Source organism: Crinia signifera, chromosome 6 (assembly GCF_055691185.1).
Source record: "Crinia signifera chromosome 6, ASM5569118v1, whole genome shotgun sequence".
Classification (NCBI taxonomy): domain Eukaryota; kingdom Metazoa; phylum Chordata; class Amphibia; order Anura; family Myobatrachidae; genus Crinia; species Crinia signifera.
The window spans coordinates 29,083,123-29,109,949 of record NC_139222.1 but is presented as its reverse complement, the minus strand read 5'-3'; the positions used below and the strand labels follow the sequence as shown (position 1 = coordinate 29,109,949).

At 47.7% G+C, this 26,827-nt stretch overlaps 1 protein-coding gene across 1 annotated transcript in view; it reads left to right on the top strand.

Moving 5' to 3' along the window:
- LOC146010224 (uncharacterized) overlaps positions 1-26,827 on the top strand; it is a 230,321-nt gene that overhangs the window by 177,138 nt on the left and 26,356 nt on the right. The window contains exon 6 of the mRNA XM_083151260.1: positions 1,388-2,286. Within this exon, the coding sequence (XP_083007386.1) occupies positions 1,388-2,286 (899 nt within the window). The remainder of the gene's footprint in view (positions 1-1,387; positions 2,287-26,827) is intronic.

The window sequence follows — 26,827 nt, the reverse complement described above, 5'->3', positions numbered from 1 at the left end:
TGTGTTACCAGCCCAGAGATCTGACCAGTCTCCTCCCCACACTCTCTGATGGAAAAGGAAAATCATGATAATCAGGCGCTAATACTTTATGTTCAAAATATAATAATCAAAATTAATGCTGTCTAACGAGATAATTATAAGACGACTTATGGCTATTGCAGCTCCCAATAGGTATTCTGTATAACTTAATTAGACAAAATAACAATTAAGAGAAGGAAGAGAGCAGGGGAGAGGGGGGGCAGATTGGGGGGAGGAGAGAGAGAAGGGGACTGGGAGAGAGCGAAAGGTAGGAATGGGTGGGAGTGGAAAGGGGAGGTGGCTGGGTGCAAGGTGATGTGGTAAGATGAGGTGCTGGGGGGTGAGAGGGGATGAGGGGGGGGAGGTATGACGGACGGACGGGGGCACTGGTGGTGATGGGCCATGGATGGGAACGCCCATGTAAATTTGAGCGTGACGCAAGGTGCCAGGGGCGGGTAGCTAACTTCACATGGCGTCAGCTGCCCTGAACCCTGGAGATTTCAATGATCTCTCCAGCATTGGGCACATGCGAGGGGATCCGGGTGGGGTAGCGGCTATTCGTCAGGTCGGCACTTTGGGACTTGGTACCAGGTCATCCAGAAACAGGCCCATAGCACAATGCACCAATATATCGGTCATCGGCTCTGTTGCAGAGATCACATTGGTTACAGAATTATTGCTGGCACCCCCACTGGCTGATGGACCAGCGATATATCACCCAGTGTGTGCGCAGCATTAGACATGTGCCATTTAAGTGATAAAACATCCATGAACATTTCCTTCTCAATGTAAACAATTCTGTCTGTTGTCATTCATCTGTTTCCTGTAGATAGGCGCACAAGCAGGAATACTTCGGAGGGAGATCTCATTGTGTCTCCAGATTATATACTAGAAGATAAGAACATCAGACAAGATTCTCCAGAAGAAAACCCCATTATCCCCAATACACACCCAACATTTCCCATTGCAGATATTTCATCTGGTGCCTCTAGTCATGAGGAACCTTGTCCTGATCATTCAGACCTTACTACACACAGTACAGATCATAAAGATGATACAATACCATCCAGTTCTATAAGTCAGTCAGTTTTCGCTTTACATCAGAGACATCACACAGGGGAGAAACCATTTTCATGTTCTGAATGTGGGAAATCGTTTTCTTGTAAGTCACATCTTGTTATACATGAGAGATTACATACAGGTGAGAAACCATTTTCATGTTCTGAGTGTGGGAAATGTTATAGGAATAAACCCAGTCTTGTTGTACATGAGAGGGAACATACAGATGTGAAACCATTTTCATGTTCTGAATGTGGGAAATGTTTTACTCATAAATCACATCTTGTTACACATGAGTGGGAACATACAGGTGAGAAACCATTTTCATGCTCTGAATGTGGGAAATCATTTTCTCGTAAATCACATCTTGTTACACATGAGAGGGAACATACAGGTGAGAAACCATTTTCATGTTCTGAATGTGGGAAATGTTTTACTCATAAAGCCAGTCTTGTTGCACATGAGATGGTTCATACAGGTGAGAAACCATTTTCATGTTCTGAGTGTGGGAAATGTTATAGAAATAAATCCAATCTTGTTATACATGAGAGGGAACATACAGGTGAGAAACTATTTTCATGTTCTGAATGTGGGAAATCATTTTCTTGTAAGTCACATCTTGTTACACATGAGAGGGTACATACAGGTGAGAAACCATTTTCATGTTCTGAATGTGAGAAATGTTTTGCACAGAAATCCAATCTTGTTCTACATGAGAGGGTACATACAGGTGAGAAACCATTTTCATGTTCTGAATGTGGGAAATGTTTTACTCATAAATCCAGTCTTGTTCTACATGAGAGGGTACATACAGGTGAGAAACCATTTGCATGTTCTGAGTGTGGGAAATGTTTTCTAAATAAATCTCATCTTGTTCTACATGAGAGGGTACATACAGGTGAGAAACCATTTTCATGCTCTGAATGTGGGAAATGTTATAACAAGAAATCCAATCTTGTTCTACATGAGAGGGTACATACAGGTGAGAAACCATTTTCATGTTCTGAATGTGGGAAATGTTTTACTCATAAATCCAGTCTTGTTCTACATGAGAGGGTACATACAGGTGAGAAACCATTTGCATGTTCTGAGTGTGGGAAATGTTTTCTAAATAAATCTCATCTTGTTCTACATGAGAGGGTACATACAGGTGAGAAACCATTTTCATGCTCTGAATGTGGGAAATGTTTTAAAAATAAATCACATCTTGTTAGACATCAGAGAAGCCTTTTCCATGCTTACAGTGTGGGACATGATTTATAAATAAATGTATACTTTGTAAATACCAGAACAATAACATTTGGATGAGCAGATCAACATTAAATGTGAGCATTGATGTGAGGATACCCCTGTTGCATGCACAGGGATCATCTGAGTGTAGTCTCCCCAACACAATGCAGGCTCGATTCACCCCCTAGAAACTGTGGGAGCTACCCATGGGTTCTTAAATGTAAGGCTAGCAGAAACTGTCCTGGCTGATGTTCCTACACAACCAGCCCCCTCCCCCCTCTCCAGAGCTGCCGGCTTATGCTGGATGCAGCTTGTGAGCGGGTCGTTAGGGGAATGTATGACCCACTCATGATCTGGCGGAGCCTATGACACGCTCAGAAACTGCCTCTGATGTGATCGCGACCCGAACCCACTTCAATGGTAGGATCTCAGAAAAGACCTAACGATCCGCGGGGCTGCACGTCGGATCGGGATCGCATCAGAACGGCAGTGAAATGGCCAATTTACATAAAATCGGTCGAGATCTAAATTGGCTCATTTTGGGCCAAATCATCCTGATGTGTACCCCACATTACTGTAATCATACTGCAGGCTTCCAGGCACCAGCTCAGCAGGAAGCCAGGCTGCTCCTGGGACATTTACATCCTGGGATACAACAGTCCACCCAATCACTGCCCAGATCTTATATTTATTCAGTATTTCTTATTACAATATGCATATGATATAGAGATAAGATGTTACATCCCATCCTTTCCCCTACCTTATATCTGTGCAGTGTATATGTGCTTTATGTCTGACAAGCGATGCCATTATACCGATTATACTAAACTTACATTGTGCCTCATCTATCTCACCTTCTGTATACGGCCATTTATAATAAACCTATTCCTGTGTAATAGTGTGGATTTGTATAATGTATATGTATTGTTGTGTATACTCCTGTATAAGCCTCATAGAATTCTGACAGCGTCCATCTCTCCCACGTTTGATGACACTTTCTTACATTATTACTTTTGGTGTATGTGTACTTCTCATTATCTACTGTATGGTTTACCAGATGGATCCCGTGGTATAAATCCGGTGCCTCATGCGCCTCCATTTCCCTGCTATTATTACTTTTGCCAGAGCAGCTAGGTTCTCCACCGGCGGTATAAACGGGTCATTGCCCTTACCTGTGGGTTTATGCCCAAAATACATAGTTACATCCAGATATTCTCCCGGTAGTCCCACCTTGACCATTATAATTTGGACTTTCTCCCAAAATCTCCTTCGCGTGATGCTGCCAAATCCTATGCATACATGTACCCTGCTGTATACTGCATTTTGGGCATAAATCATTTCTCTTTCAATGGTCCTGGTGACACAGCTTCACATTGGGATGTAGGAGGGTCCGCAGGAGCCAGGCACCTATACCAATCCTCAGTTCGTTTTAGGTGCCCACCGGAGTGGGTGCTATACTGAAGAGGCTGCTGCGCAGCCGAAGATTAGAGATAGGTGTTTTTTATTTTATTCATTTTACACTTATTAGGTAAGACGCAGTGCTGAGGATTCTCATAGAGTCCTCACACTGCCAGCACAGTAGGGGCTGACGGAAGCGCGTCCTGTCAGCTCCCTGCGCATGGAGGAGACACTGTCTGGTATCTCTGTGCGGCACTGCCAGCTTCTATTAAGAAGCTGCCTGGGCTCCGGAGCGTCCCTGAACCGGCTTCACACAGGTGAGGGTCATGGGGGATGGGCGCTCCGTTATGGTGGCGGCCAAATTTAAACGGAGTTTGCAAGCTGAGTTCTTTATTGAGAAAGACAGCAGCTTGTCACAGGGCCTGCGGGTGATTTCAAGTGGTCCCCATTTGAAGGGGAGACACTGGGAATTAGGAGATCCAGCAGTGGGAGCGGCTACTGGGGGTAGTTTGGCGCCAACTCCACAGACCCCGCAGTAGAAGGGATAGTTGGTCTCTTCCCTCACTCTGCCTGGCGCCGCTTTGGGAGACTCTGACTGTGGAGCTGAAGCGCTGTTTCTAGTTGAGTGGTGGATTTTCCTGGGCATCGCTACCCTCTTCTTCTGGAGGAGACTACTGGAGCTTCAGACAGATAAGTGCTGTGATTATATTGATTCAGTATATAGCGCCTGTCGTTTTGCACTGTGTGAATTATTTTTTCATGACAGAGCAACAGTCTGTAGCTTTGGGGGTGGGAGACCCTTTTACATTGAGCGTGTGCAGCGTTTGTGCATTACAAATTTCCCCTGAACAGATGGCCAAGGGGGGAATTGTACCCTGCTTGCGCAGCTGTGAGACCCATGGGAAGTGTATCACAGAGGGTGGAGCAGACAGAGCCTGCGTGGGTTAGTGCTCTGGGCAGGTCAGTGAATGCCTTAGTGCAATTGTTGGACAAGCAGAGAGAGGTTGTGGTTTCTTTCCCAAGACAGTCCTCAGGTTCTTTGACTCAAGCAGATCCTGGTTTGCTGCAGGTAATGCAGGATACTGCAAAAGTTATCAGCAGGTTTAATGCTTTTGCTGGAAAGATTTGACAATGACTCTGATGGGACTCCTTAGACCCTTATTCAGTCCCTCTGTTACCTGTTGATTCAGGGGAGGAAGGAGAGTGTACCTCGGATATTCCCTGGGAGCAGGGTGATGATAATGAGGATACCTCGACCCCTGGGGTGGAGGATTTGATTGCTGCTGTTAAGCAGGCCTTGAATTTGTCGGATGAAGACAAAACTCCTTTTAAAGGGGTGTTTAAAAGGCAACGTAGAGAGGCTGTTACCTTCCTGGCAGATGAAGGTTTGCAGGATCTTTTAGGATAAGAGGCTCCAGGTGCCTAAAAGGCTTTTGAGTCTTTATCCTTTGCCTGAGGAGCATACAAATCTCTGGGAGAAGGTTCCTGTGGTGGATGCTTCAGTAGCCAGACTCTCAAAAGCTACAGTGCTCCCGGTCCAAGGGGGTGCAGCTTTTAAAGACCCCGTGGATAAGAAGCTTGAAGGAAACCTTAAAGCTATATTTGAGGGGGTGGGATTTACTCTCAGGCCTCTTATAGCGTCTGAGAAAAATATCTGCTGCTTTGAAGGTCCCAATGAGCACGGTGGCCTCCATTATCCATAAATGGAAGAAGATCGGAAACACAGAGTCTCTTCCTAGAGCTAGCTGGTCGTCTAAACTGAGCATTCGGTGGAGAAGGGCTCTAGTCAGGGGGGTAACCAAGTACCCAATGAGCTACAGCATTCCCCTGTGGAGAGAGAAGAACCTTCCAGAAGGACAACCATCTCTGCAGCAATCAGGCCTGTATGGTAGAGTGACCAGACAGAAGCTACTCCTTAGTAAAAAGCACATGGCAGCCCGTCTGGAGATTGCCATGAATTGGATAGAAGGAAAGATGAATGCAACGATGTACGGAGATATCCTGGATGAAAACCTCCAGAGCGGTCTTGACCTCAGGCTAGGGTGACGGTACTTCTTTCAGCAGGACAACGACCCTAAGCACACAGCCAAGATATTAAAGGAGTGGCTTCAGTAAAACTCTGTGAATGTTCCTGAGTGGCCGAGACATGAATCTGATTTAACATCTCTGAAGAGATCTGAAAATGGCTGTGAACTGACTCTTCCCATCCAACCTGATGGAGCTTGGGAGGTGCTCCAAAGAGCAATGGGCAAAACTGCCCAAAGAAAGGTGCAAAGCTTGTGGCATCATAGTCAAAAGGACTTCAGACTGTAATTGCTGTCAAAGGTGTATCGACAAAGTATTGAGCAAAGGCTGTGAATACTTTATATAAATGTGATTTTTTAGCTTTTTATTTTGAATAAATGAGCAAAAATCTCCAAAAACACTTTTTTGATGTTATCATTTTGGTTGTAGAATCTTGAAGGAAAAAATTAATTCATTCCATTTTGAAATAAGGCTGTAACCTAACAAAATGTGGAAAAAAGTGAAGTGCTGTGAATACTTTTCGGATGCACTGTAATCCCTACATTGTGTTGATACAGATGAAGCACAGCTCATTCAACCGGGGCCTGTGATAGAATCTCCAACCGCCAGCCCCTGCTATCTGCCAGAAGGGGGACTCGCACGAGATGCTCACACGCCCCGTTCTGCCCTGTGCCTCTCTAGTGGATAAGTTGAATAGCCTCCCATCAGAGGTGGTAGAGGCAAATACAGTAGAGCAATTTAAACATGCTTGGGATAGGCATATGGATAGCCTTACAAAGAAATAAGGATCAAATATGGTTTGAGGTAACATGTTTAAAAAAGGGGCAGACTACATTGGCCAAGTGGTTCTTATCTGCCATCATATTCTGTGTTTCTTTCTCTTTCATCTATCCTGGTGACGCAGCTTGACCTTGGGATGTAGGAGGGGTCCAAAGGAGCCAGACACCTATGCTAAACCTTTAGAGAGGCAGGCTCCTCCCTTCTGCATCCCAGCATTCCCCAGTTTTGTTTAGGTGCCCACAGGAGTGGGTGCTATGCCAAACAGGCTGTGTGCAGCAGCCAGAAAAGAGATAGCTAGGTGTTTTTATTTTCACATTTTTACACTTAGTTAGGGCAGGAACAGTGTGAGGATTCTTTCAGAATCCTCACACTGAGAGCGCAGCAGGAGCTGACAGAAGCACGTCCTGTGCGCAGAGAGACGCTGCCTGATCTCCCTGTGCAGTGCTTCTGGCTTCTTTGGAACAGAAGCTTCCTGGGCCCGGGGGAGCCCTGAACCGGCTCCCCGCAGGGGGGATCGTAGGGAACAGGTGTCCCCGCGATGGCGGCCACCATCTTGGAACAGGTTTACAATCTGGACTCCATTAGGAGGGCGCAGCCTGTGACAGGAGCCCAGGACTGGGCAATTCCAAGTGATCCCAAACAGAGGGGGAGGCACTGGGAATAGGAAAAGATGCCTGTGGGAGTGGCCTACATGGGGTAGATGGCGCCAAAGAGCCACGGACCCCGCTTCAGCAGGGACATTGGTCTCTTCCTGCACTCTGTGTTTTACGCCTTTAGAAGCACTGGGCTGCGTAGCTGAAGGTTTTCCTACAGAGTGACAAGCTTCTCCTGAGCCATGCTTCCCCCGCTGACCTGAAGGCAGGGCTGGCAACAGAAATATTGGGGCCCGGTACAATGATATTTCTGGGGCCCCCCCACCCAATCCTAAATCCATCAGGTGTGGACTTCTCTCTTTCTCAGTCCAGCTGGCCTGGCTCCTAACTGCTACTTCCTGCTGGCTCCCTCCTGCGCTGGCCTGTCACTTTCACAAAAGAGCCGAGCACTACGAGCAGGCAGGGCAGGTCATTTGCAGAGTGCAGAACAGACGACCCGCGCATGCGCAGTAAAAGTACAAGATACAGAGACTGCAGACCCAGGCCTTGCGCACACACACACAGAGTAGACGGCTCTGAGCGCTGCGTAGACAGCAGTGGCACACAGCCAGTCAGTCAGACTCAGCCACACACAGATGGTGCACAGTAGACGGCCGGGCCGGGAGGGTCAATGACAGGCCTGCTAGTACAGGCAGTGGCCGTGCCAGAGTATGGAAGCCCTGGGGCCCTTCAGATCCCCATTACAGATTCCTTTATCACAAGGGGAACCAGCCCTTCTGCATGTCATGCAGGACACCGCGCAGGGCATTCAAAAGTTTAATGCTATCATGGAGCAGTTTTCTAGTCCTGAACAATCCTCTAGACAGTCTGTAGCCTCTCTTCCTATCCTCAATGTTGATTCTAAAGAGGAGGGAGAATGTGGGCCGGAGAAGTACCGGGACAAAATTCCTTACCTGGAAATTGACCTTTTTGTTGGCAACAGCCTCAGCGAGGTGGGCATCTGAGTTAGGAGCTTTATCTTGTAAGCCTCCGTTTTTAGTTTTTCATGATGATAGGGCTGTGCTTAGTTTTTACCTAAGGTGGTTTATTCTTTTCATTTAAACCAGGATTGTTCTTCCGGTGTTCGGTCCTCAGGAAAAGGCCAAAAAAAATTGGATGTGGTTCGCGCATTGCACATTTATGTGGACAGATTGAAAAATCTCCGTAAAACAGACTCGTTGTTGGTACTTTATGATGTTCACAAGATGGGTTGGTCTGCTTCGAAACAGACCATTGCTAGGTGGTTAAAATCAGTCATTGCTTTTGCTTATACTAAGGTAGGCAGACCAGTGCCCTCCAGAATTAATGCCCATACCACCAGGTCAGTGGCTGCCTCTTGGGCGGTGCGCCATGGAGCTACAGTGGAACAAGTATGCAGGGCCGCCACTTGGTCATCGGTTCACACCTTCAGCAAAATTTATAGGTTCCATGAGTTTGCGTCATAGGACGCATCATTTGGGCGAGCAGTAATGAGAATTGCAGACCTGAGCGTACCCTCCCAAAGGACCGGCTCTCGAACGTCCCAAGGTCAAGCTGGTTCACCAGGATAGATGAAAGAGAAAAAGGTATTTTTGTAAGAATTTACCATTCTAATCCCTTTGTCTGATTCTATCCTGGTTGAGACGCAGCGATCCCTCCCTTACGCTCAGTAAGTAATGCCGTTTTCATGGATTGTCATGTTATAATGGTTATGTTAAAAATTGATTTGTGCATATAATATGTTCAGGCGTTGTACTGAGTTTTTTGTATCCTAGTGTGCTCTAAAAGTTGAACTGAGGAATGCTGGGATGCAGAAGGGAGGAGCCTGCCTCTCCAAAGGTTTAGCATAGGTGCCTGGCTCCTTTGTTGGACCCCTCCTACATCCCAAGGTCAAGCAGGCACCAGGATAGAATCAGAGAAAGGGATTTGAACGGTAAGTTCTTACAAAAATCTCTTTATCGCCCTGTGCCTCTCTATCCCCTTCCTACCACCCTGTGCCTCTCAATCCCCTCCCTACCACCCTATGCGCCTCTATCCCCTCCCTACCACCCTGTGCCGCTCTATCTACTCCATACCACCCTGCACCTCTCTATCCCTTCCCTACTACCCTATGCCTCTCTATACTCTCCCTACCACCCTGCGCCTCTCTATCCCTCCCTACCACCCTGCGCCTCTCTATCCCCTCCCTACCACCCTTCGCCTCTCTATCCCCTCCCTACCACCCTTCGCCTCTCTGTCGCCTCCCTACCACCCTGTGCATCTCTATCCCCTCCCACCATGTGCCTCTCTATCCCTTCCATACCACCCTGCGCCTCTCTATCCCCTCCATACCACCCTATGCCTCTTTATTCCTCCCTACCACCCGGTGCCTCTCTATCCCTTCCCCACTGCCCTGTGCCTCTCTAGTCAATAAGTTGAATAGCCTCCCATCAGAGTTGAAAAAGGCAAATACAGTAGAGCAATTTAAACATGATTAGGATAGGCATATGGATGTGCTTCTCTATATCCCTCCCTACAACCCTATGCTGCTCTATCCCCTCCCTACCACCCTATGCTGCTCTATCCCCTCCCTACCACCCTGCATCAGTATCTGGTCAAAAATCCATAGGTTAACCACTAATGGTCATTAGGTTGGCATTGACAGAAGGTCGACACAGACAAAAAGTTTTACATGATGCTTTTTAACAGACTTGATACATTACCATCCCAGCGGACATGGGGAGGGAATATAATAGTGGGCTAAACGCTGCCTATCCAACCCTATGTCTCACCTCCCTACCGTTTTAAGTCTCTCTATCCCCTTCCTACTGTTCTACATCTCTCTGTATCACCTCCCTATCGTTCTGTGTCTTTTTATCCCCTCCCTACAGTTTTGCATCTCCCACTCATCTCCATACTGTTTTGTGTGTCTCTATACCATCCCTACTACCCTGCATCTTACTAGCCCCTCCCTTCTTCCCTATGCCTCACCTCTACACCATCCTGTGTCTCTCTAGCCCCTCTGTAGTGCCCTAGGCCTCACCTCTAAACCATCCTGTGTCTCTCTAGCCCCTCTGTAGTGCCTTATTCCTCACCTCTACATCATCCTGTGTCTCTCTAGCCCCTCTGTAGTGCCCTATGCCTCACCTCTATATCGTCCTGTGTCTCTCTAGCCTCTCCAGAAGCTAATGATTTGTACTGTTCCTCAGAGCGTTAGTGAAGGGTTGAGCCTGGTGTGCTAGGTTTAGGTTTTTCTTACGGTACCATCTTGTGTCTTTCGGGTGGTGGCCCTGTGTCCCCCCTTGGGCTTCCAGTGTCCCACAGGGGGAGAGTCCCTCCTGCATTCCACCGCACTACTGAGAAGAGCAGCGGGGAATAGTCTATTTACCGCAGGCAAAGGGACAGGGGGCATGTTGGGGTATATATGTTGTTACCTGGGGTTTATTTGTACTCCTGTCCCTGACGGTGGGGGAGTAACCCTGAAACGGTTGGACTGCAGTAAAGGACTTTGTTTTCTGGAGATTGCTGCCTGTTTCCATTCCTGCGTACCTCAGCAAGTATACCTTTGGACTTATTTGTCAGTGAGTGCCGGGCCTCTAGTGTTTGCTACATTGGACTCTGCATGTTCTTCCTGCACATTGTCCCAGCCATGGCACCCATCTTTAGTTATATCTCAGTACCTCCCCCTCTTGCTGTGTCCATTCCACCCAATTGTGTTGGTTGAACCTTTTGTGCTCCTGTAACCTGTGTGTGGACGATTACGGTTTTCCTTAGGCATTGTGGGGGCGATTCAGACCCGCTTGGTGTGGGCCGAATTCTCTACCCCATCAAATTGTTGTGGTGGGCGCAGGTGCGAACCTCCGGAGCGAACACCTTCATTGAGTTTCGCACTCGCCTGGGTGTTCGCTTCAGATTGGGCTGGCAGGGGGCAGACGAGGAGGACCGACCAGAGTTTCATGGACGTGCCCACAAAAACAGTGGGCACACCCATAGGAACGCTGGGTGTACCCTTATGAATGCAGAAGTGTCTATGCCTGTTTGGTGTGGGTGGATAATGTCACATGACATCAGCACCAGCCTGGAATTCGGCCATCTTCTCCTCTAACAGAAGGAATGGGACTTCACGTATCACAGTATCAGTCTCTGGGACTATTATAGGAACAAGCACAATCCGAGGGAGCTTACGTGTGATAAATATGCCAACTATAGGCAGAAATAACATCTCATTCCGTATCATGCCTTGTATCGATTACCGTTGTCTGAATGAAATCACCATTAAGAATCGTTACCCGCTGCCACTTATTACAGAATTGTTCGATCGTATTAAGGGAGCCACCATCTTTACTAAGCTAGATCTACGCGGAGCCTACAATCTTATCTGCATCCGGGAAAGAGATGAATGGAAAACTGCCTTCAATACTAGAGATGGACATTATGAGTATCTCGTTATGCCTTTTGGGTTGAGTAATGCTCCCGCAGTTTTCCAGTCCTATATGAATGAGCTATTTAGAGACCTTCTGTATAAACATGTTGTGGTTTATCTCGACGATATTCTTATATTTTCCAACAGTCGTCAGGAGCATCAAGAACTCGTCAGAGGTACTGTCACGCCTTAGAAAAAATCTTCTTTTCTGTAAGTTGGAGAAATGCATTTTCGGGGTGCCTTCTATACCCTTCCTGGGATATATCGTGTCAGGCTCTGGTCTAGAAATGGATCAAGCCAAAGTAGAGGCAATTCAGTCATGGCCTCAGACTCATACTCTCCGAGGGGTCCAAAGGTTCCTCGGATTTGCGAACTATTACATAAAATGTATCAAAGGATTTTCTACAATTGTTGCCCCCATCACTGCGCTCACTTGTAAAGGTGCCAAACCCTCTAAATGGAATCCTGAAGCTTCCAAGGATTTTATCACTCTCAAAAGAAAATTCATCACAGCACCAGTGCTGGCCCAACCAGTTGTCACGTTACCTTTTACATTGGAGGTTGATGCCTCTTCCATCAGTGTAGGAGCTGTGCTCTCTCAGGCAAAAAGTGACGGACAGTTACATCCTTGTTTTTCTCTAAAAGATTCTCATCGGCTGAGCAAAATTATGCCATAGGGGATCAGGAATTATTGGCCATCAATATGGCACTAGAAGAGTGGCATTATTTATTGGAGGGGGCAGTCCATGTCATTAATGTTGTCACTGATCATAAAAATTTGCTTTATTTGAAAAATGCACAATGTCAATCCTCGGCAGGCCAGATGGGCAGTATTCTTTGTAACGAAAAAAAGGGACTTTCACTGCGCTCTGGTTTAGCTGCTTGATAGGGAGGGGGTTTACATAAAATATGTTGGGTTTTATCAAGCGCTTGTATCTAAGCTAGTATGTGGGCTGTGCATGCCGAGCAAAAATGAGGAAAAATAGATAAAGATAAAGTAAAATGAAATGAAATAAAATATATAAAAAATACAATTGTATCAGCACAATTGGCAAAGCAATAACTTGGATGTTTACAGCCCCTTCTGGAGCAAGTGGAGTTTTTTCCTGTGGGTTTCCACGTGGATCGCACTTAGATGAAATAACGGGGTTTGTGACCCGGAAGTTGCCGTAGGTAGTAGATGGTATTCGGGAGGTTTGCAGAGGCATTATTCTTTGCCAGATTTAATTATAAGTTGTCTTTTTCTCCAGGAGTAAAGAACCGCAAAGCAGATGCGCTTTCTAGGTCATGGGAAACAGAGGAGGAGTCCAGATCCTTTGAAGGAAGTCCAATTCTGGATCCAAGTGCCTTTGCTGCTACCACAGTGCAAGTATCGGTGCCTCCAGGTAAAACGTTTGTCAGACCTAATTCAAGGAGTCAAGTCTTGCGGTGGGCCCATGATTCAAAATTCTCCGGGCACCCAGGAGTTCAAAAGACTTATGAATTATTGTCCCGAAAATATTGGTGGCCTGCTCTAAAAAAGGATGTGCAAGAGTAGATTGCATCCTGTCCTCATTGTGCCCAACATAAGTCATCTAATCTAGCGCCAATAGGTCCATTGAGACCACTCTCAATCCCACGGGGACCGTGAACTCATTTGTTGATGGACTTTATTACAGATCTGCCATCCTCAGATGGTTATAGTACCATATGGGTGGTTATCGATAATGGCGCATTTCATACCTCTGAAGGGGTTACCTTCAGCTCCCAAACTTGCTGATTTGTTTATTAAAGAGATCTTCAGAGTCCATGGACTACCCGAAGAGATTGTGTCCGATCGAGGGGTTCAGTTTGTGGCTAAATTCTGGAGAGCATTGTGTAAAGTCCTCAAGATTCGACTTAACTTTAGTACAGCCTATCATCCACAATCTAATGGCCAAACAGAAAGAGTCAATCAGGATGTAGAAACATTCCTGCGTTTACATGTGTCCTCTTCTCAAGATGATTGGGTTGAGGTGTTGCCTTGGGCCGAGTTTGGCCACAATAATCAGTATCACTCGTCTGCATCTTCTACTCCCTTCTTTATTAACTATGGCTTCCATCCCAAGGTTCCTGATTTCCAGCGGCTCCCTGCAACATCTGTGCCAGCGGTAACTTTGACCCTCCAACAACTGCGTCATCATTGGAGAAAGGTCAGGAAATCCTTGGTCAGCGCCTCTCAAAGGTATAAAAAATTTGCAGACAGAAGAAGAAGAGCAGTACCAGATTTAAAAGTAGGTGATAAAAAATGGCTGTCACACGGAATATTCGCCTTCGGGTTCCTTCAATTAAGTTTGCACCGCGGTTCATCGGTCCTTTCCTAGTTCTGCAGATCATCAACACGGTTGCCTAAAAATTAAAATTACCGCATTATTTAAGGGTTCCCAACTCTTTTCATGTCTCTTTACTCAAACCATTGATTCTAAACAAATACCATGCAAGTCTCCCCAAATCTCCTAAAGTCTTTACTCACAGGGGCGTGGAATATGAAGTGGCTCGCATCCTAGACTCTCGTATAAGGTACAAGAGACTCCAGTACCTGATCGATTGGAAAGGCTATGGCCCGGAGGAGAGATCATGGACCAACGCCACAGAGGTACACGCACCCAATCTTGTAAAAAATTTCCACAGGAAATATAAAGCTAAGCCTAAGGAGTGTCCTGGGGCCACTCGTAAAGGAGGGGGTGCTGTCACGACCACCATGGCTGCTACCCATGCCTCCCATACTATGGTTACCTCTGAGGCTCCATGATGCTCTGTGCCTGTTTGGGCCTTGCTGGACACACAGCCTGGAGTATGCTGCACATGCTTCCTGCAGGCTAGGAACTGTTGCCGCCCCTAGGCATCGGCCATCTGGTTTCTCCAATGGGACTGCACTGCCAATCAGCTCCAACCAATTGCAGTGCAGCCCTCCTGATAAATACTGACTGACTAGGTCTAGGAGTCAGTCAGTACAATGATGTCCTTCCCTAGACATCTGACGCCCTCCTGCTGACAGCGCTGCTGCTTGCCAGGTATCTCCAAGAGGAATCCTTCTGCTTGCCTGCTGTACTCGACCATCCAACTGCAGGACCCTGCTGCCGCCTCTACGGTCCGCACAAGGTTAGCCCCCCAAAGGGGATCACCCTTTTCCTCACCTGATGGTCACTTCACCCGCAACCCTCTTGGTCACAGCCATTCAGGCCGCTATTATTCCTTCCGGATTCCAATTGTCCAACCATCAAATCTTTCATTCAATTCTTCAATCATCAATCCAATCATCTTTCCACGTATATTCTTCAGTTCGATTATTCAAGTTTACATTTATTATCCAATCTACACTTCAAGCCATCTTCAGATATCAACCTCGTGCTCCACCCACTACGAACTTTACAATAACTTTTATATATCATTGACTTTGGTTATCGCATATCTTCAGTATTACCTTTGTGCCACTATTCATCTCCTGTATTACAGTATCTTTATTAAAACTGGTTTTCTTTTATCCAATTGCATCACTCCCTTCTGTCGTTTATGCAAAAACCTTACATCAAGGCACCTAGCCTCCGTTACACTCCAGCTGGTGCCACTGCTAGCGTAACAGGGATTTTGTGTTCAGAATGAGGATGTAATATGTAGTTCCCTAATGTTCCTTCTAGGAAATGGGCAGGGCGATGCTGCATGGGGGCAGCTTAAGGGGGGCGGACTGGGCCCACCCACATCACTGTTGTGGGCGGTTCCGGGTCACCACCGTCATTAAAGGGAGTGGGTCCGGCCATCACCGTCACTAAAACAGCGGCTGTTTTAGCAGGGAGCTGCTAGAGGAGCATGCCGCATTTTGCCCTTTAAATCGGGCAGGGTGCAGAGCACCGCTATAACAGCCAGGCGGGAAAACTAGTTCCCTATCTCCATGTAGCAGCAAGTGATACAGTTGGTGCATTTATATGCACCCGGTTTCCTGCCTAGAAAAGTGCCACAGATAGTATTCCTTGGAATGGCTACATTGTTCTGGACTAACCAGTCCTTGATATTGCGTCCACGTTGGTGGCAGTTCATCAAATAGGTGTTCTGAAGACATTGTAGGTTTTATCAGTGGTAACAAGCGGCCAATGTTTTCTTGATGTGTCAGTAATAAGTGTAAGATAGTGTTCTTATCTGTGGCCTTATAAAAGTTGTCTGTTTCCATCCATTTGTTCTGTACTCGACTGGTTTTAACACCCAGATAATTGATGGTGGTGTAGTGGTGATGGAACTGAAGTGGATAGTCTCATCCGAGTTAGACCTTGAAATTTTGGAAATTACACATCATTTTATTGGATGAAACGATTTTTAATTAATGAAGCCTGCGAGTGCCGCTTTTTCTACAACTTACTATCGATATCTCTGGAGGGCACCGGAGCATCTGTTACCCAGCTTGGGTGAGTGTCGCTCTGCCAACCTCAACCTATCATCTATATATGTCTAGTGTCTGTGTGTCTCTGAAACTTGCCATCTGCTGGCAGAGAGTGAAACTACACTAAACAATATAAACATCACAACATTACAAGTCAAATATTGGCCAATGAAAACCTTTAAAATAAGGAAAGGGGGAGGGGGAATGGGGAAGAAAAATTCACGTTTCTGACTGAACTGATGAAATAGTTATTATAAGTATTTTTGATGGAACAAATGGATTTCAAGTTGAAAAAGCTCCCTGGTGGAGTGAAACGCGTTGGTGGTTTATCCTGACTGACTGAACCCACAAATCCTGAAACACAGCACAGTGTTCCTATCTCAAATCCTCTTAAGATCTGCACCATTGTGGACACTAACCTGGGCCGCACCATCACCCAGAGGCAACCCCTAATTTATTTTTGGCAAATATACAAAGGAGGAATTCGGATCCCCAACATAAAACTGCCAGCAGGGCTCTACTGCTTACGTCCCACTCACGCAAACACTATGGCCCTTATTCAGATCTGATCACAGTACAAATTTGTTCTCAAAATGGGCAAAACCATGTGCACTGCAGGTGGGGCAGATGTAACATGTATAGAGAGAGTTACATTTGGGGGAGTTATTTTGTTTCTGTGCAGGGTAAATACTAGCTGCATTATTTTGACACTGCAATTTATATTTCAGTATTAACACACCCCACCCAAATGTAACTCTGTGCACATGTTACATCTGCCCCCCCCCCACCTGCAGTGCACATGGTTTTGCCCATTTTGAGAACAAATTTGTACTGTGATCAGATCTGAATAAGGGCCTATGTGAGGATATCCAAGAATAAGAACACCAACTCTGCATATACAGATCTCCCCAAAAAAATCCATTTGTTCCATCAGAAGCGTGAAATTTTCTTCCCCATTCCCCCTCCCCCTTTCCTTATTTTAAAGGTTTTCATTGGGCAATATTTGACTTGTGATGTTTCGATTGTTTATTTTTAATTTTTTTTTTTCTGGGTGACAAAGGTGAAACCACTATTTAATCGTCTTTAAAGGTTGAATAATCTATGTTACACTGTACAAACAGCTGGGTTGTTTTAAAAAACTATTTTAGTGGTACTTGATACATCCAAGTATTAATTATGCAAATTATTGGATACTAGCGCAGTCTCCCCCCCCCCCCCTTTTTCTTTTCCATATTTTTGAAAGGAAAATTATATATGCAAAGCATCTGACTATGCACTTTCTCCTGACTGACTGGAAAAGTGGGTAATTAGCAGTATTAGCAGTGATGTAGCTATCGAGGGTGCAGCTGCTATGGGGTCCAAGCTGTTTCTAGGGCCCGCAGCCAGGGCCGGCGACAGGGGGGGTCAAGGGGGACATGTGTGACGGGCCCCAGCGATCTGAAGGGCCCCAGAGCCCTGCCGTGGCCGGGGGCCCGTCTATAAGCTGTGTTACACCATTGCCGTCTAGTGTAACAGTCTGTGCGTGCCGTGGCCCACGCCCCCACCTGTGTGACTACCCACCCCGCAACCTGAACAGATGAGTCAAACAGGCCCGGCTACGGCGACAGGGGGGTCAAGGGGGACAGCCATCCCAAAGCATGCCCCCCTACCGCTTAGTACCTCAGGTGCACATTCACCGGGTCCCTTCAGCCGCCCGGCTGGAACATCACGATGCAGGGTTTGAGGATTAAACCCAGCACAGGGCTTCGTGGGGGCGGAGATTCACGGGACTCGGTGGGGGGCGGGGCTACACAAAGCTCAGGAGGCGGAGCTAGAGATCACTCAGACAGCTGCAGCAGAGCTGCTGCTGACGACTGTCTGCAAAGTGAGAGGACTGGAGAGGCTGCTGCGTTTCCAGGACCGCCCACCCAGCCAGACTGCAATGTATATATTGGGTAAGGCTAAAGGGCAGAGGGGGGTGGGTTAAGCCACAGGGTAACATGCGTTAGGCAATAGCAAGGAGGGTCAGAATTAGGCTGTGGGGGGTTAGGAAGTGAGTCAGTGTTATAGTGCGCAGGCCGCAGGGTTAGGAAGCGAGTCAGTGGGATAGAATGCAGACCACAGGGTGAGGGATTGCAATCGGGTGATAGAACACAGGCCGCACGGTGAGGGATCATGTCAATGTGATAGAACACAGGGTGAGGGATTGCGTCAGTGTGATAGAACACAGGGGGAGGGATTGCGTCAGTGTGATAGAACGCAGGGGGAGGGATTGCGTCAATGTGACAAAACGAAGGCCGCAGGGTGAGGGATTATGTCAGTGTGATAGAACGCAGGCCGCAGGATGAGGGTTTAAGTCAGTGTGATAGAGTGTAGGCCGCAGGGTGAGGTAGAGCGTCAGTGTGATAAAGCACAGGCTGCAGAAATAGGGCTGCTCCCAGAAATTTCCCAGGCAGTTTTCCATCCCAATCTAAACCTCCCTCCCTGCTCCGCAGCAATCCAGTAATGGGCACAGGGCGCTGCCAGTATGTGTTCAAGCATAGGGGGTGGGGGCCCGCAGAGATATCAGTGTATGGGGCCCCAAGAATTCTGTTGCCGGCCCTGCCCGCAGCTCACCCTGTACCCAGTCCTGACTGCACCAAAGATCAGCAGCATTCAGCGCTACCTGCTCCACCTTGCCACGGCCCCCTCACCTTGGCCCGGCCAACGCAAGCTGCAGCACATCCATTGAGGATGAAGCTGCGGTCCCTCAACCCTCCTGGCCAGCTTCCAGCAGTCCCGCAATTCGCTGACATTTAGGGGTTGTGGCCTAATACCGTCAAGTGCCCATCCCCACTCTATTTCGGAAGCTGTCTAACTCCCCCCTCTCTCTTTTTGTAACGCTGGTTCCTCCCCCCTCTCTGACTCTGCCTCCCCCCTCTCTGACGCTGTCTATTCCTCCTCTCTGACGCTGTCTCCTTCCTCTCTTTCTCTGATGTTGTCTCCATTCACCTCTCTCTAATGATGTCTCTGCCCCTCTCTCTCTCTGATGCCATCTCCTTCCCACTCTCTCTAATGCCATCTCCTCCCCTTCTATCTGACACCATCTCCTCCCGGGTTTTTGGACCTGGATGTCCCCGTCAGTTGTTCTACCAGCATGATAGTAGGGGAAGCCGGTGAATTCGGGCCCTGAGCCGGCTCTCGGAGATGACATCATCTCCAAGCGCCAGGAAGCTGCTGGGCTGCCCCCAGCCTCCGTCCATGAGGTGAATGGATGCCGCACACAGGCATCCATTCACCTCTGCTGCTGTTTGTATAGTACCGCAGACAGCAGCGGAGGCTGTACGCAGCCCCTGCCCAACCTCCAGACTGACCTCAGGGCGCTGTGGTCCGAAAGGTTGGGGCTCCCTGATTGAAGGAACGCAGGGTTGCCTACTTTTAAAAAATCATTTCAGGGAGAAAAGTAAAAGTCAGGGGGGCGGGCCTTGCGTTGCCAGGGGGCGGGCCTTGTGGCACCAGGGGGGCGGGCCTTGTGGCACCAGGGGGGCGGGCCTTGCGGCAACAGGGGGCGGGCCTTGCGGCACCAGGGGGCGGGCCTTGCAATATTTTGATAAGCATGTTATGCCCATTGCATCACAGTGTCCCATACAGTAATGCCCATTGGAGCACATTACATTCCACACAGTAAGGCCCACTGCACAGCATACCCCATAGAATAATGCCCACCAGTCCCTGCTGGTGGGGGAATGTGGGTATGGATGCATACAACTGCCATACAAGAAGTGTGAACAGGGCCTGTCTTCAAATTTTTTTTAAAAGTCACTAGATGTGGCAGTGATAGTAGGAAGCAGGTTTACTGCAGCCTGACTGGGTACAGGAGAGCGATAGGTCCACAGATATGGTAAAGCCTTTGGGGGAGAGAGAGAGTTTCATCATGCTTTACCACCTCGGTCCCACCGCTGCTCACTGTTAAGCTAGAATATATATCCCTACGCATTTTCTTAGTGTCCACTGAGGCACTGACTGAGGTAGGTTTAGGGGGAGGAGGGGGGCTTTGCATTAAAATATCCGGGCAGAGATCAGGTCACAGATACTTACCACTCGATGACCAGTAAGCTTTCTCCTGCAGCCGACGCTTTCTCCTGCAGCCACCGCTCCTCTGTCCTCTCTCACTGTCGCGTCTCTTCCGGAATGGCTACTGCGCTTGTGCAAGAAAACGGCGATGACACCGCTAACGTGATGATGCTGCATCATCGCGTCATTGCGTTGGCAGCATCATTGTGGTTATCTTGCGCATGCGCAGTAGCCATTGTGGCAGGGGGAAGCGCTGCTCCGGGAGAAAGGGGGGCTCTTCCCGGGAGTCCGTGAGATTACCCACAATTCCGGGAGTCTCACGGACATTCCGGGAGAGTCGGCAACGTTGAAGGAACGGGTCCCTGGGTCGGATGACCCGGGTCACCCATTTACACGGCCCCTGACTCCGGGGAAGCCCTGTGTCCGACCCTGAACATTTGCCGGGTCGGACACAGGGTAACAGGACCCGGGTTATTTTTTTTTTTTTGCGCTTTTACATCAAGCCCTGGGCCGGACTGTAGCGCCAATAACCCTTGCGGCTCCGGTGTAAAAGGGTATTAGTACACATATGGCTCACACCCAGCAATCACTACTATGCTGTTACTAGCAGTATAATACCTGGGGTTACCTGGTGCCAGCTGCAGCACTCTCCCTCCTGCCTGCCATGCACACCAGGAAGGGACGTTTTCCTGGTAACACAGCTCCTCCCACTCTGCCCCACACAGGAAATACACTTTGGCTACAGCCGCGGGGGAGTCTGGGAGCTGAGTAAAAACCACAGGAAAATGGCCGCCGCTAAATGTAGACACACATACCGCATCAGTGCCGGTAATTGCCTTGTGTGAATGCATTGAGAGAGTTACAGTATGTGATGCGAGGTCACCGGTAGCTGATAGATTCCATGCTGTAAGTACTACTAGTAACGATCCATAACAATTGTCCCCTGTGCGAGTGAACGGCGGCCATATTTCCGAAGACCAGTCTCCACGTTCAGAGGCGGCAGCATCTCGGCTTCCTGCTGGGGCAGCGCTGCTGATCTTACCTGAGGCCTCTCACTTCCAGCAGCCACGGTGATTAAGTTACGGGGGACCGATAGAAGGCATTGCTGTATCTGGTAGCAGGTATGTATTGTGCTGCCCTGGTGGCCCATTATACTGGGGGAGCAGCCTGTAGCGTCCCATTATACAGGGAGAGCAGCCTGTAGCGTCCTGTTTACAGGGGAGTGACCTGTGGTGTGAGCGGTCTGTGGTGTCCTGTTAAAAAACTTAAATTAATTTTATATTATATTTTTCTGGGTTACGAGTCTCTGATATCTTCTTAGTAGTAGTAGTATGATGATTATACAGGCCGATATTATAATTGCCCTATTACAATTATTTTCAGACAGCTATGTAGTACAATGAATGTTGTAGTGGTATACTATAGCGCTTATACTATACATGTACCCATTGTTCTCTGTATGATGTATATTTATATGCGGAAACATTAGAGGCTGCTCTTGTGCCTCTGTGTGGATTTCTCTTATGGTGGCCATACACTACTGGGATGTATCGCAGCAGTGTATGGCCCCTTCCCAACCTCTGAGCCATCTGGTCCCTGCATACGATGCATCACATGCGGTCCTTTCACATACAATGTATCTAATATGACCCCATTCCCCGCCACTGGGACGGGGGCAGGGTCGGCGGGTAGGCAGCAGGTCCGACCTCCTGCTCAGGTCCGATACGAATCGGACCCAAGGGGGACGTCAAATACATCTGATTTCTCGGCAGTTCCATCGGGATCGGGTGAAATTAGCCTAAATCGGACTAGTGTATGGGCACCTTTACCTAATATGTTACATGTGTACTGTGTGGTGTTTATTGTAATTATATTTACACCTAGACAACGGAGCAGTGAGGAAACGGAGTGTTTACTAGACATCACGTGAGGATGAGACACATCACTGATTCCCCGAGGATGGACAAGGACCAGAGTCACATGACTGAGAGGATTCTAAATATCACCCTGGAGATCATCTACCTGCTGACTGGGGAGGTAAGGGGATCTGGGAGTGTCACTGTGACATCACTTATATCTATAGTAATAATACAGGGATGTGACTGGGGAGGTGAGGGAATCTGGGAGCGTCACTGTGACATCACTTATATCTATAGTAATAATACAGGGACATGTCTGGGAAGGTGAGGGGATCTGGGAGTGTCACTGTGACATCACTTATATCTATAGTAATAATACAGGGACGTGACTGGGGAGGTGAGGGAATCTGGGAGCGTTACTGTGACATCACCTATATCTATAGTAATAATACAGGGACGTGACTGGGGAGGTGAGGGGTTCTGGGAGTGTCACTGTGACATTACTTATATCTATAGTAATAATACAGGGATGTGACTGGGGAGGTGAGGGGATCTGGGAGCGTCACTGTGACATCACTTATATCTATAGTAATAATACAGGGACGTGACTGGGGAGGTGAGGGGATCTGGGAGCGTCACTGTGACAGCACTTATATGTATAGTTATATTACAGGGACGTGACTGGGGATGTGAGGGGATCTGGGAGCGTCACTGTGACGTCACTTATATCTATTGTAATTATACAGGGACGTGACTGGGGAGATGAGGGGATCTGGAAGTGTCACTGTGACATCACTTATATCTATAGTAATAATACAGGGATGTGACTGGGGAGGTGAGGGGATCTGGGAGTGTCACTGTGACATCACATATATCTATAGTAATAATACAGGGAGGTGACTGGGGAGGTGAGGGGATCTGGGAGCGTCACAGTGACATCACTTATATCTACAGTAACAATACAGGGGCGTGACTGGTGAAGTGAGGGGATCTGGGAGCGTCACTGTGACATCACTTATATCTATAGTAATAATACAGGGACATGACTGGGAAGGTGAGGGGATCTGGAAGCGTCACAGTGACATCACTTATACCTACAGTAATAATACAGGGACGTGACTGGGGAGGTGAGGGGATCTGGGAGCGTCACTGTAACATCACTTGTATCTATAGTAATAATACAGGGACGTGACTGGGGAGGGGATCTGGGAGCGTAACTGTGACATCACTTATCTCATATATTTGGCTACATTTGTCACTCAAAGTGTGTCTGGAGCTATAACCCTGGGTGGAGCCTCTGACTCACATGACTGACTCACATGACAGAGAACCAGCCCAGTGAGCCCACAGACAGTGCCAGACACCCTCTGCCTCTCCATGTTACACAGCAAAGACACAGCTACACACCAGACACACCAGGTGAGCGCCCCATACCTCCCAACATGACCCTCTCCAGGAGGGACAGAATGCTCTGTTTGTGGACTTCCATCTTAATTTATGATTGTCATCACCTATCATTTTAAACAGGGTAATTGATAAGAAAGGTGTTTAAGCACAGGTGATGGTAATCCATAAATTAAGAAGAAAGTCCAGAAACAGAGCAATGTGTCCCTCCTGGAGAGGGTCATGTTGGGTATGCACCTCCCTCCCCCCATTCACGGCATCCCCACGATTAAATGGCACATGCAAAACACTGACATGCCTATGGTCGACAATGAAAAAGGTTGACAAGATTTATTTTTTACTTTTTTCAATGTTTTCATATTCATTCTCATGTGTCGACATGAACACCAATGAAGTGCCACACTTATGTCAACATTTACATGTGTTGACCTTTCTGTGTTGATTTTTTTTTGTGGCGATTCGTGGCACCCCCCATGACCCCCTCCCGCGATTTGCAGCACCCCCGGTGACTCCCGCAATTCGCGGCCCCACCCCGTGACACCCCCCCCTCCTGCAATTCGCGGCACCCCGCGACCCCCCCCTCCCACGATTCGCGCCAACCCCCCGGGCCCCAACTCCCGTGGTTCACGGTGCCCCCCACGACCCCCCCTACTGCGATTCCCCACCCCTGACCCCCCCTCCTGTCATTGCGGCAACCCCCGGCGACCCACCCTCCCGCTATTCACTGCAGCCCCCCCATCCCACGGTTCGCGGCACCCACACCCCCCCCCCCCCGCGACCCATCCTCCCGCAATTCACGGCATCCACCCACGACCCCTCCTCCCATGATTCGCGGACACCCCTCACCTCCTCCCTCCCCCACCCCCGCGCGTGATTCACGGCAACCCCCGGATTAAATGGCACATGCAAAACACTGGCACGGCTATGGTCGACAATGAAAAAGGTTGACATGAGTTTTTGAAGATTTATTTTTCTTTTTTTGAATGTTTTCATATTCATTCTCATGTGTCGACATGGACACCGATGAAGTGCCACACTTATGTCAACATTTACATGTGTTGAACTTTCTGTGTTGATTTTTTCTTGTAGCAATTTTTTTCCAGTGACAACTATGAACTATGTGCACGTCAACCTACACATCATCAACCAATTCTTTGTATAATATATAACACCTGTTCTGTTTTACTGTAGGTGTTTTAAGGGGAAGCGGTCATCTATTAGAATGAACTTAGGTCTACAGTCATTAGGTCGACCCCACTAGGTTGACTGGCAGGAAGGTAGACCTGACTTAAGGTCGACATGGGCCAAGGTCGACATGACTTAAGGTCGAATTTGCATAAAGGTCGACATGAGGAAGGTCGACTGGTCATAAGGTCGACATGGGGTTTTTCACTGTTTTTTGAGCCGACATGTGCCAACAGGCGGTATTTCATGCCCTACCATCCACTAGGGCGTGGAGGAGGTTATTAAAGCTGTGGCGAGCGAAGAGAGCCACCATGCCCAATGCATTGCGAGCGATTCTCATTGACAACTGTGTCCATGTCAACTGTGTCGACATTCGGATAAAAAACAGTGAAAAAACCCATAGAAACATAGAATTTGACGGCAGATAAGAACCACTTGGCCCATCTAGTCTGCCCCTTTTTTAAACATGTTACCTCAAACCATATTTGATCCTTATTTTTTTGTAAGGATATCAATATGCCTATCCCAAGCATGTTTAAATTGTACTACTGTATTTGCCTCTACCACCTCTGATGGGAGGCTATTCCACTTATCTACTACTCTTTCTGTGAAGTAATTCTTCCTCAAATTTCCCCTGAATCTTCCTCCCTCTAGTTTCAGTGCATGTCCTCGTGTTCTGCTGCTCCTCTTCCTGTGAAGAATGTCTCCCACCTGTACCTTGTTAAAACCCTTGATATATTTGAAAGTTTCTATCATGTCCCCCCTTTCCCTTCTCTGCTCTAAAGTATACATATTAAGATCTTTTAGTCTTTCCTGGTACGTTTTGTGATGTAGGCCATGCACCATTTTAGTTGCCCTTCTTTGTACAGTCTCTAATGTATTTATATCCTTCTGGAGATATGGCCTCCAGAACTGAACACAATACTCTAGATGAGGTCGTACCAATGACCTATACAGTGGCATTATTACTTCTTTCTTTCTACTGCTGATACCTCTCCCTATGCAACCAAGCATCTGACTTGCCTTCTTCATTGCTTTGTTACATTGCCTACCTGCCTTTAAGTCCCCTGAAATAGTGACACCTAGATCCCTCTCTTCCTCAGTAGTTTCCATTATAGTGCCATTTATACTATATTTAGTCTTTGGATTTTTGCAACCCAAGTGCATGATTTTGCATTTTTTGGCATTAAACTGTAGTTGCCATGCTCTTGACCATTCCTCTAATCTACCTAGATCATCAATCATTTGTTTTACCCCTCCTGGTGTGTCTACCCTGTTGCATACCTTTGTGTCATCTGCAAAAAGGCACATTTTACCCTCAATTCCATTTGCAATATCACCAATAAAGATATTAAAAAGCACTGGTCCAAGTACAGATCCCTGGGGTACTCCACTTGTAACCTTTCCCTCCTTTGACTGTACTCCGTTTACTAAAACTCTCTGTTTTCTGTCCTGCAACCATGCTCTTATCCATTCAACTATCTTAGAATCCAATCCCAAGCTTTCAAGTTTATTTAACAGTCTGCGATGTGGGACAGTGTCAAAAGCCTTACTAAAGTCTAGATAAGCTACATCTACAGCCCCACCTTGATCTATTACTTTAGTCACCCAGTCAAAAAAGTCAATAAGATTTGTTTGACATGATCTTCCCCCAGTAAACCCATGCTGTTTTGGATCCTGTAAATTGCTGGTTTTGAGATATTCTACAACTCTTTCTTTTAAGACTGTTTCCATCAATTTCCCTACTACTGATGTAAGGCTCACTGGTCGATAGTTGCTTACCTCTTCTTTGCTTCCATGTCGACCTTTATGCAAATTCGACCTTAAGTCATGTCGACCTTGGCCCATGTTGACCTTAAATCAGGTCGACCTTCCTGCCAGTCGACCTAATGACTGTAGACCTAAGTTCATTCTGACAGATGTACCGATTCCGTTTTAAGTCAGACCTTTTACTGCTACTATTACAGTTTATGTAAATGCGTTCTGAATGACAGCAACATCCTACCATCCTTCTACAAGAATATATAACCAACTAGGTGATTCATCGCGCCCCGTGCCCCCCCTCCCGCAATTCACGCACCCCCCGTGCACCCCCCTCCCGCGATTCGCAACCCCCCCTCGCGCAATTCACGCCCCCTCCCACGCTTTGCGGACCCCCGCCCTCTCCCGCGATTCGCCGACACCTGCGCCCTCTCCCTCCCTTGATTCAAGGCACCCCCCGCGCCCCTCCCGCCCCTCCCGCAATTCACGGCACCCCTAAGCCCCTCTTAAGTCCCCCGTATACTCGCACACCCCTATCACTACCCAGCTTCCTGCTCTCCTGAACCGTAACTTCCACCACTGGGGAGTCGCTGACGCTGTTTGGCCCACATGTCCCTATCATGCCTCATAGCCCAGCCTCCTGCTCTCATGCACCCGAACTCCCACCCAGTAG